General features: G+C 42.6%; 1 protein-coding gene across 7 annotated transcripts in view; it reads left to right on the top strand.

Moving 5' to 3' along the window:
• ctif (CBP80/20-dependent translation initiation factor) overlaps positions 1 to 10907 on the top strand; it is a 62568-nt gene extending 51661 nt beyond the window's left edge. For all 7 annotated transcript variants that reach the window (XM_031317423.2, XM_031317425.2, XM_031317421.2 and 4 more), the window contains 4 exons: positions 776 to 1075; positions 3449 to 3604; positions 7404 to 7457; positions 8051 to 10907. In XM_031317423.2, coding sequence (XP_031173283.1) covers positions 776 to 1075; positions 3449 to 3604; positions 7404 to 7457; positions 8051 to 8272 — 732 coding nt within the window. In that variant the 3' untranslated portion in view covers positions 8273 to 10907. The remainder of the gene's footprint in view (positions 1 to 775; positions 1076 to 3448; positions 3605 to 7403; positions 7458 to 8050) is intronic.
• Positions 10908 to 12048: the final 1141 nt, after the last annotated feature.

Raw genomic sequence — 12048 nt, 5'->3', positions numbered from 1 at the left:
CTCCAGCAAATAATATATTTATTTTGCAACTTACTATTTTGCATCAATTTTTTTTTTCATAGTTTACCGTTGGCACATAACTTTCCAGATATATTTAACCCCTGAGGTCATGTAAATTTGGTCAATATGTTATATGACATGCTTTCTTAGTAACATGGTAATATTCATACAGATCACTAAACCAAAATAAACCTAGCATATAGCACATCATAAACCATCTATTGGGTTTGGGAACTCATGTTGATAATGTTATGTGCTATTTGTCATGCAGGTGCATACATTAGTACAGTGATTCCCAACCAGGGGTACTTGTACTCAATTCATTTGAAGAAAAAAAACCAACAGGAATTATGATTTTTATTTTGAAAAATATCTGCATATAGTGGAGTCAGCTATAACACCAGAACACATTTTAGCAGTGAAGCAGAGAAGTGGAGGTAGAAGCAAAAAGATTAATTAATTAATTAAAAGCAATGATTGAAATAGTAAGCTAAAAGTAACTGAATAAATAGATAAAGGTTTTGGATAAATGGTTAAGATCCCCCCCCCCTTCTCTTCTGCTACTCTAAAGGATAGTAGCACAAATGCAAACTTGACCAAACCGACCTAAACGTTGACAGTTCAGTTAATGTTAATCTGTCACTGTCTATACCCATGCTTTTTTAACTTGTACAATCACTGAATAAAACCTCCTATGTTGTAGTCAAACCTACAGTATGTTGAAATTGAATATCGTCACCCACCACTCATGTTCTTTTTCCATCTCCCACCTCAGGAAGAGGCACGTTTGGAGGCGGCAGGCTCCGGATCACAGAGCATGGATCGGCTGGTGGACCTTCTCAACAGCATGAGGAGCAACAGCAGCGGTGTGGAGCAGCGGCTGGCCTCCTTCATGGAGGAGGCGCAGTGCTCGGCGCGGTCCGAGGAAACCCTGGCTCAGGTGGTCAGCACCATCTACTTCAAGGCCGTGTCGGACCGGAGCTTCGCCGCCACAGCTGCCAAGCTCTGCGACAAGATGGCGCTGTTCATGGTTGAGGGGACCAAGTTCAGATCGCTGCTCCTCAACATGCTGCAGGTGAGAGCGCTGTTATCTTGTTAATGAGCTAACAGTGCAGCTACACTATGGTTAAAAAATGAACACTGTTATATGACTGTCTCTACTCCCATCTGTGCAGCACCACTGTTATGAATTTCAGTGGATCATGTTAACTTCAGTTTTGAATTAGAAAAAAGGGTTTGTCTGTAAATACTTTATGCACTTAGATATGGGATCTTCCAAGGGACTAATACCAGTCTGAAACAGTTGATTTACAATAAAGTCACATTAAGTTCTGAAATGCAAAGTTGATCAACAGAAAATTATTCAGTTTTGATATTGAATCGTTCGTCTTTTATCAAGCAAAAAGATTAAACATGCTCTTGTTCCAGCTTCTTGAGGATTTGCTGCTTTTCTCTGTTTGTATGTATGTGTTACTGTAAACTAGATCTCAAATTGCCCTTTTAAAGATTCTTCTAAACTAGCTACCAGCGCTTGCTAATAGAGTAGATGTTATTTTGGCAAACCAGTCATTTTTTATACTGTATGTTTTAACAAAATCCTCCTTGTAATTTAATTAGCTTCATTCACCCTTAGTTTTATGAGGAAGCCCTTTCAGGTGGAAACCAACTGTGTGTGTGATGTTGTAAATGTCAGTGGGCAAAGTAGCTAATCTAAACACCCAGGGGAGAGAAGCCTGTCCCCTCCTTCACCCTCCATCCCTTCACTTAACTGCACAGTTCCAGTCTTGCACTCATGATGAAAACATGCTCTCAGCCTCTCTCCCCCTCCTCGTCTCTCATGAGCTCTCTATTACATTGCTACCCCGTCTTATCGCCTCCCCTCACCCAGAACGACACGGGCCAGTGCCTCGCTACTTCTCCCTGCACACTTCCCCTCTCTCTCTTTCTAACCATGCTCCTCCCTTTCACCCCTTCCTCCATCCTGAGAGTCAGACAAACCTCGCCAGAGCGGCAGTCTAGAAGGCAAACGAGACATACATGCTGTCTTCAAAAGAGATTCACTGTCTAAATGTTAGCCCACCTGCTGCCTTTTTTCCCTTCCCTTCACTCCTATTCCTGTTTCCTTCTCCTGCAGAAGCTCTTTTTGACTGCACTCCTACACTTTTCATTTTTTCTCTCCTTCCTTCTGTTTTTGTGTTTTTCCATTAAAACACCTCTTTCTTTAGATGTTGAGATTTTGTATCGCTGACCCAGCAGTAAGAATCTCACCTTAATCCTTTTACCCCCTTTTTTTATTAATTCCCCCCTTTTTCACAGCTGTGTGGTCACCTGCTCCTCTTTTATTTCTCACTTTAATTCCCACTTCCCAGCCAGCATGGACCCCCTCCTCATCTTTGACATTTTGGCTTTTTGCTTTAAAACATTTTAAATGTCACAAGTGGGCTTATGAAGGTCGTCATTAATGATGTTGCTTCCAGACCCCTGGATCTCAATATGGGGGCAATTAGTCTGTAACCGCTCTGTGTATAAAGAGAGAGGCATCAGGGTCTGTTGTTGCTTTCATTAAATGTAGTCAGACGGTTACTTATGAAAGATTCTACCTATTTACAGCTGAGAGGAGCATGTGGCCTTTTGTTTAACTAGCTAATGTTGTTGGCACCAGCCTCTTCTTTTCTTAAATAAGCTTCTGTTGCTAACGCTTCAGTCATCTGTTTTTGTCTGCGTTGTAATGTGTCTGTCCTGCCTTTGCTGGCTTGTTTGTGCGAGTGTCAAATACTGTGGCGAAGCACTTGGAGGTGTATGAGAGGTTTGTGTAGTTGTTTTTGAGTTTGTGTGTGGTATGTTTGTTTTTGACTGTGTGAGTGAGTTTTATTTTTTGGATCCATTCAAGGCTGCGTATTCTGTGTATGTCTGTGTACAAGCAGGCCTTCAGTGCAGTTGTACGAGTCGGTGAGAATATATTTTAAGCCGCTCATGTTTCTAGTGCACTTCAGTAACAGGCAGTACACTCTGGAAAAGCAGAGTGAGTTGCTCTTAATAAAGTTTCAGTTTAACCTGCTGTATAACATCTTCACAAGTGCGTATTACGCATTAACTCATATTAACCCCAACACTTTTACAGCACTGACACATACTTCTGGCAGATAAAAGAAATTCATGAATTTGTTAAATGTGTTTTTCAACTGCTTTTTGGCTTTAAGTACTTTAAGCTGCAAGGTTAATACTTGTGCCACCTACAAAAACTCCCATCTGGGAGATCGCAAAGATGTTAATGGTAATTACCACCACTGCTGATGAATTTATGAAACACTTAACTATCCACCTACCTACTGCCTACTTAGAACTTGTATTACACATTTACAAAAGCTGGATAGCGTGTTTCAGTGTATTTTCGAAACTTAATATGCATCTGTATTTGTTTTTCTTCCCTATCTTCACCTCCCCACAGAGGGACTTTGCCTGTCGAGAGGAGCTCCAGCAGTCCGATGTGGAGAGGTGGTTAGGTTTCATCACCTTCTTGTGTGAGGTGTTTGGCACCATGAGGAGCAGCTCCGCGGAGCCATTCAGGGTGCTGGTGTGTCCAATCTACACCTGCCTACGAGAGGTCTGTATCCAGATCTACAGCTTCTTTATCAATAAGTATGTCAGTTACCAATTGATTAGTCTGGCTCAACAATGTAAACTGCTGGGATAAAGCCTGACGCGCCGGATGTTCCTCTCCTCTCGCTGTCTCTGCTATCTGGGCTTAGCGCCATCCAGGACGGTTGTAATTGGTTTAAAGAAACACAAACAAGCCAGAGCATTTTTCCCCCCTATCCCAGAATAAGTAGGTGGTGTAGCCAGACCATTTTGCAGCGGGATAGATCTAGCAATGCATCAACCCTATCCACGTGTTCCAGTTAGCGGGAAGCATCCGGCTGCGTCTGTACATCTTGTCCATTCAGATTGATACGTGCACCAAGTTCCCTGTTTTTGGCCAGACCTAGTCTAGACTCCAGACACCACAGCAGGGTTTGGTTAGTGGTGTAAACAGTTAGGACACCCTCAGTTCCAGGAAAATGCGTGACCCAAGGTTCATTTCTCATCAGCTGGTCATGCTCTCTTACACACACTCCCTTGGTCACTATGGAAACCATATAGGGTAGCCACAGCCGACTCGCCGCGATACAGAAGTGGTTAACGACAGATGGAATATTGAAAGGGGAAGCGAGTGAGGGTGGAAGCGAGAAAGAGAGAAGAGGTGAGAGGAAGCAGAGGAGACTGTGGTCAGGTTGACAGTTACTGCAGTTTACTGATGGCACAACAGGTAGAAGAGAAAGGAGAGGAGAGATGACAGAATCTGGGAGTGAAAAACAGTAGTTTGAGAGGTAAAGAAGAAATAATGGCAGGTTTGATGCACGTGTCAGGTAGTTTCACCGCCCACGTCCACACCTCTGCCGCTCTGGCACTCAACACGCGTCTCGCAAACAAACACAACAATTAACACACAACTAATGCCATCCACACCCTTTCTGAGTTATGCCCAGGGCATTATCTCAGCTTGTTAAGAGGGCTCCGCAACGTGACCGAGGGTGTGTAACACACCTCCATATTCCAGCATCAGCAGTGTCACATTTAGCCTGATGGTGCTTGAGGTCATAAAACACCTGAACAATGTCAAAATACTTGTATAATTGTGTGTTTGTGTAATACTTGTGCAAGTGTGTGCGTGCGTGCGATACTTGTATCTCAATTTCCAAGAGCCATTGTTTCTGGTTTCTATCCATCTGCTGTTTTGTCTACCCTGTCGTAACATGTAGTTGTCGATTCCAGCTACAAGCCTTGTGCCATTATGTGCGCTCACCTGTATGTGTTTGCATAGGAAAGTATATGGGCCTACACGTTTGTGTGGCAGTGCATTTTGCAGCGGCTGTCTTCTGTAGTTGTAGCCTGCAGAACAGGATTAGGTAACAACTGAGGTGTGTTAGGAAGTGTGTTTGAGTATACATGACAGCTGTACATATAGACAGAGCAAGTCAGTGAGCGGTGATCTCATCCATTCATGACTCACAAGCCAATAGTGTTTTTTTAAATGCCACAATCCACATAGATACACTAAGTTAGATAAGCCTTGACTATGTGTGCACTGGAGCACACCTTAAAATAAATTATAACTTATTAATTTACCATGCCCACTTAACAAAAGACAACTATCAAACTTTTTTTATTAAGGAGGATCAGTCCTGCACAGCCAAACAGTCATGGAAAATCAGAAGGCTGGTAGCAGGGCACTCGCATTAACATATAAAACCATCTTTTACTGAAGCCAAGACCTGCATGTGGCCCACAGATGCCTTCAACAGGGTATTGGTTTGCAATTGCACACTGCAGAAGCCATGCACATACACTATGTCTGGTGGTGACCTCAGGAGCTATTTATATTGTGCCTTGGTATCCTTCTTTGAAAGTCAGCATGGGCCCTCTTAATCTTAGACAATCAACTCAGAAATTACAGTATATTAGTACAGTGATTATGTACATTAATTTAAAAAAAACTATTATATATTATATTACATATATTCTATAATATTTTTTAGCATCAAGCAATTGTAAGTGTTTTATATTTTACTTTTTGTTTTGTTTGTAGGCCTTTTTGTTAAGCAGTTAGTAAAGTACAGAAATAGGGTAATATTATGTAATGTAACTAAGGGAAGTTCTGTTCCTGACGCTAGACCTGCTGTTGCTATGCAACTATTGGGAACCCAGTTAAAGTTGAAGTAGTTATAAAAAAAAAATGTGAGCACTCTGCGTGTCATTAGTACCCAGATGAAACATGTTCTTCTCTCAGCACTCATACATCGTTTACTTTTTTTTAGCCAGCAGTATGATGACAGGTTTCAAAATATACAAATATACATGCGTTTGAGTAATGAAGTCAAATTGACGGACAGATGAAGCCTCATCAGAATAGACTTCACTGAGTCATTCAAGGAGTTGTCATGTTGAATGCATTTCTTCCATTCAGTGCTACAAGACGATTAAAGCTGTCCTAGTTTTTCTTGCTTTTTATGTTCCTGATCAGATGTCTTTTGAAAGTGTATACTGTAAATGGAAATCACACAGAATCCCAAGGTTTCCCTGTGCAGAGAGCTTTGTTTCTTGATGAAGTAACTAACCAGAGTTCTGGCTGTTTTCAGCTTCAGCAGAGAGACTTTGTGTGTATTAAGTAGTCCACAGAAACTGTTTTTTTCTGAAGCGGTTCTGGTAATATGAAGCGATTTAATGTATGTTATGGTGTAAGAGTGACAAAGGACAGACAGGGAAAAGAAAGCTATCGCAGTGTATAGGAGAGCTGATTATAAATGAGTATAGATCAGACTATTTTAAACGTATTGGGCAAAAACTTCACCCTGCCCTCCCCAGAGAACTCATTATGAGCTAATCCTGCTTGTCACATAGCTCTCCTACCCTGGGAACGACAAGACTTTAGTTCTCACATCAAACAGCCACACTGTCACCACACCCGTCTAAGCATACTGAGGAGCTGACGTCTGCGCAACTGCTGGGCCTGAATGATAGGTGGAATACCATTAAGCTTACGGCGTGGAAATAACAGGCCAGCTCGCATTGAGTGTGCATCGCAGCATCAGATGGAGGTGATCCTTCCCTCCATGATCTCACTTATTTTTTTCATAACTACTGTGCTTATACCCTGCAGGTCTTATTTTGCTCATTGTGCAGCAGGTCTACGCTCCCAAAGTTTAATTAGACATCACTCCAGCAAAAACACTCTCACCCCTTCCTCCCTGTTACTTCCTTTCCCTCCTTCAGGTTAATCAAAGTAGCACTTTGGAAACAGACTTGTGAGAAGTAAAAAAAAAAAAATATATTTCACAAATTCCTTTCTGCTGTAATCTGACACTAGATCTTCACAGTCTAGTATGTGAGGCTCACCGTCGTTAGACCTTCCTCTGTCGCCGTTGCTCTCTGCATTGTTTGAAAACGCCAGTTATATGCCCATCTGTGCATGGGGCCGGGGGTGGAAAGCCAGCTAGTATGTTTACCAGCTATAAGATTTGTTTTTGGCCACATAGAGTGTGCACAAAGCCAGCCTTGATGTCTGATGGTTAGCTAGCTTGCCAGGATGAAAGCCTGGTGTGTTGTCTTCCAAGATTTAAAATGTTAATGTAGAAAATATTTACACTCTGGATTAGGTCTTTTTTCTTTTTTCCTTCTCTTGTGAACTGATTAACACACACAAACACTTGCATTTGCTTAATCTCCCCATGTGGTCTACATCCAAATACATATATTTATATCTCTGCCAGGTCTTGTAAGGGTTTGCTCACTCACTTTTTTTGTGCAGCTCTTCGCTTTGCAGTGTCCCAGTATATTCACATAGTGTCTGTTCTTGTCCCTTTTAGCTCTTGGAGTCCACAGATGTTAAGGAAGATGCAGTCCTTTGCTGTTCCATGGAGGTATGGTACCCCCACGCACTCACGCACAGTTAATACTTGTCTCTGTTTGAAGCAAAAGGCTGTTTTTGAAATTTTAAAGCCAGGCAACAAAATTACATGCAGTAGAACATCTGAACAAATGTATGTCCGAAACAAATTCTAACAACAGACCTGAAGCCCATAAAGCCCATGTTTTATTTGAATGCACAGTACAGTCTCAAGTATGTACAATCTCAAACATGTATCTTTGATATTCTATGGCAGTCTCCTGAGGGTTATGAATAATAAAGTAGTGCACGTGAATTTAGGTAGAACTATGGATTTAATCAGATTTGGGTCTTTGTAGAAGAGCAGAACAGAAAGAGCAAAGACAGGTGATCTTTGGTTGGCAAACAGTTCCCATGCTCACAAACACATCCTTTGCAGCCTTGATTGCTTACCAGCAGGCTCGAGGTCTCTCTCTCGCTTATTCACACACACATGCACGCACGCACGCACGCACGCACACTGCTGTCTGACTGCATCCACAGTAACAAGGTGCCAGACGGTGTCTTGCAGGGACACACACACACTTTCTCTGACCTCCTGCCTCCTCACTTCCTCCCTCTTATCAGTTGCAGAGCATGGGGCGTCTCCTGGAGGAGCAGCTCCCAGAGATGATGACAGAGCTTCTAGCAGCCGTCAGGGACAAGATGCTTAGTCCGGTCGAATCTCAGCTGACCCGCTCTCTCCTCATGGAGGTCATCGAGCTGCATGCACACCGCTGGAGCCCCTTGGAGGCCCTCACCACCCAATACTACAACCGTACCATCCAGAAGCTCACCACCAATGCCTAGGGGCCAGCTCCCTCATGAGGAAAGGAGACAAGCCCCCCCTGACGCCCCGAGGAAAGTGGTAGTTTTACCAAAACACAGGAATTGAATAACCTCACTCGCTAATCTAAATAAATACATGCTTGACGTGGATATTGAATTTAATTGTGCAATTTGCTAATTTGTACCACAAACAAACCGTACACTACCCACCAAACCGATAGCCCTGAGCCATCAAGGCAACACTACATATGGTGTTCAAACAATGAAAAGCAGATTTGACAGACATTTGAGAAAGCAGCAACGTATGTATGGCCAGTAGGGGCGTGCTCGGCTACACAGAGTCCAGGAGCTCGTCAGGCTGTGGCTGCTGAGCGATTAAAGAGGGAACAGACGAGAGAGGGGTCACACAGGGGAGAGGAGCAGCCCGCCCGTAGGGAATAGAGAGATATGTACCCAAAGATGAATGGGAGGGGGAGGTCAGGTTAGTCCATGTCAGTCTCTTCATTGTGTTCATTTGCCCACCACCCTCCCCTACTCTGTCTCTTTCTCCACCCCCTCCTCGGTCTCTCAGTCAGCCCCTGGGGTCTGTGTGGCTGATAAAAGAGAGAGGAGGAGGCAGGGAGTAGACACGATGCTGTCTGTCTGGGCCGTCTGCCCCGCCGGGCCAGGGACCAGGTCAAAGGGCCTCGCTCCCCAGCTCCCACAGCTCCTCCTCGCCTTTGTCTCCCCTACTCCACACCCCCCAGCTGGAAGCCTTTTTGTGGGGATGAGACAGCGGGCCTGCTGGGCCAGACTGGGCTGATGATAAGGATCAGGATGGCTAGAGTAGGGTGGCAGATGGCTGCTTGAGCCCATATGAGACGACACACCCCTCTGGCACCCTAGCTCCCTGCTCCCCGAGCTCGGGCCGCTGTCATCAATAGAAGCAGTAGGAATATTGCAGTTAGGGGGGTTGGAGCATTAGAAAAGCATTAAAACAAACACTGCTGTCTGATAATTCTTTTGTTTTTGTCCTACAGGGGAAGGTCTCTTCTCCTCTGTTAAGCCGTGCATGTACATGCTTTGTCATCTTTGATATGTTATTATATTATTTTTTTAATCATTTAGTGTTTTTATTGTTGGTTCATTTTGAAGTCTTGTTTTTATGATAAAATGTATGTATGAGGTATTAGTGGTAGGCCTTATTGCACAGGTTTGATTTGTTTTGCACTGTTTTGCTTTAAAATTCAAAAAAAGCAAACGTTTGAATTTGAATCAGTGCTTGTGGATTAATATTAAAAATCTCAGTAGTGAGACAAATGGTTGAGCATAGTAAGGGATTTTAGGACGTTTTAATGGACTAGTGGCCTTGTCATTTATCCATCTTTATAAGAGCTCTCTTGTTTCGAGGCCTTCAGGGCCTGTGGCAGCAGAGGGCATGCTGGGGACTAAACAGTTGGACTTATTCACATCATTCTGTTGCTGGAGAAAAAACCCATTTGAAGAGGAAAATAGTGATGTGATAACAAAAAAAAGAGCATGGCACACAGAGAAACAGAAGTGAAATACTTCTTAAAGATTTCTCCTACTCAAGCCTATCTTTGCAGTGGACATTTTGCAAGTGTTTAATATAACCTGTGTATTTGAAGATGACAGTGACGAAAAGAAGAAATCCTATTGTATGACCTCATTAGCTTCATGTGACCCTTATTCCAGCTAACGTGTGTATTATGATTTTGACGTACCAAGCCAATCATGTACTATTTGTAAATGGGCTCTATATATAATCTGCATACAATATATTTACGAGTATTTAAAATCATTGGAATATAGGTTGATCGTGCAACATAGATGTTACACACAGAAAGACTGTGGTTGTGTGGCTAGAGTTTGGCCTTCCCATGCATTGCTATCAGGAAGTAGCTCTTTGTTTGGGAGTAGTCACACACAAAAATACATGCACATATGCACATGCATACACATACTTAGTTTCCCATCGAATCTCTGTGGGCAGTTTTGTTTTTATATTATTTTCTCTGTCTTGCATCAAGAATTAAAAACCCTGTGTGGTAGAAACACACCTCAGAAGATTACTTAGAGGAGAAGGGTGATTTAAAGCTCACAAATGTTTTTGGAGGTGCAGCCTAATCGTCTATTAAGTGTGTGTCTGCTTAAGAAGTGATGTTTTATTGTTTTTTTTTCTGTCTTTTGTTGCAATTTTGTTTCTAGGTTCCTGTTTAAATTATATTTAGCTCATTTATATATACTTTCCCATCTGGTGGGTTTTCAAGACATCTGAAACATTTGTGATACTTAGCTTGCTGTGTAAGTGTGGTATTACCATGTTTTAGTTAATGAAAAGAAAAATACCCATCGGTGCGTTTCCATTATGCAAAGAGCGACTCGCTCTCACAGCAGATGGGGGCAGGTGGGGGCTTCCCCACCTTGCGTGCCCTTAGACCCCTCTGCTCAGGTCACATGATTCACTCGACAATTGAATGAGACACCCCATTAATTTGCATATTCTCATGAATATTGAAAAACAAGGCTCTGGTCAGCAAAACAGACAAGCTGTAGATGTGGCAATAGTGGATCATCTTGTGAGCTCTTGTTTGTTTTGTTTTTCTAAGCAACTGAAAAATAAACTAATATGGAAAAACTGATGTGATGGAACAAACTGGTGTGTTTGTATGTCTGCTCACTTCACATTACAGTTAGTGTGGTACCATGAAGATAATCAGACATTACAAAGGAAACAATGGTGCACACACTGTTTCCTCTGCCATTACCAGAGAGACTGCGTAACTAATCTTTGCACCACAGTAGGTCATTATATACTAACAATTCATACACGCGCAAACTGGAACTCCTCTTTTACATGTCTTCGCCTTTACATGGTCACACATTAAAGAGACCACACTTCAGAATTCTGTGTGTGTTGCAGCACGTCCTTGGCCAGTGATTTGCATTTGGTTAGCCCTGACACTTGCCTGGGGCTCCCCGACTCTGGGCATCCCAACGGGAGCTCTCGGTGCAAGGTTTCCTCCCCACTGAGGGCCCCGTCTCTAGAACCTATAGGACAACCTTCAGCACTCGTCCACATCAATCAACAAAATCCCATGCACACTTTAAATTTGCCATCAACACCATGAGAAGCTTTGTTTTCTTATTCTCCGTTTTGTCCTTGACAGAGATGGATTTATGACGATGGTTTTGCTTCACAAACAAATAACAGGAGTAACCGTCTTTTAAACACAATACAAACTGAGACAATAGGGAAGATAAACCACTACAGTAATAGACCAACTCATGCAGCAAAAGCAGCGTAAAGAAAAAGAAAGCTTCAGCTGCTGTAGTGGAAGAATAGAAGGAGAAAATTAGTAAGTGGGAAGAAATGGTGACAGACGAAGTGAAATAAATGTAGGAGGAGATGAAGTGAGAAAACGTATAGATATATATAGAAATGACTGGATCTTGGGACAGTATGGGGGAGCCTATTGAGGAATACATGCAAATAGTGGAAGAAAGACTGGCTGACAATTAGCATCACAGTTAATTTGGCGCTGTGCAGTTAAAACAGTTGAACAGGCATGCTAGCCCTGAGGGATAATGTTTTGCTGGCTGGCTGTGGTGCTGGAGACTAAACTGGTAAGATACAGTAGCTGTGTCTCCAATTTAGAATCAGATCACTTTACAACAAGATGGTGTTATTTGTCTGTGAGCTAAGTGACACAATGAGCGAAAAAAAAATTTGAGGCTACATGGATTGATGTGGGCTGTTTATTATTAAGTTTCGGATTTAGGGTGGACTGAAATAA

Source organism: Sander lucioperca, chromosome 14 (genome assembly GCF_008315115.2).
Source record: "Sander lucioperca isolate FBNREF2018 chromosome 14, SLUC_FBN_1.2, whole genome shotgun sequence".
Taxonomy (NCBI): Eukaryota; Metazoa; Chordata; class Actinopteri; order Perciformes; family Percidae; genus Sander; species Sander lucioperca.
This window is presented reverse-complemented; position numbering and strand designations above follow the sequence as displayed.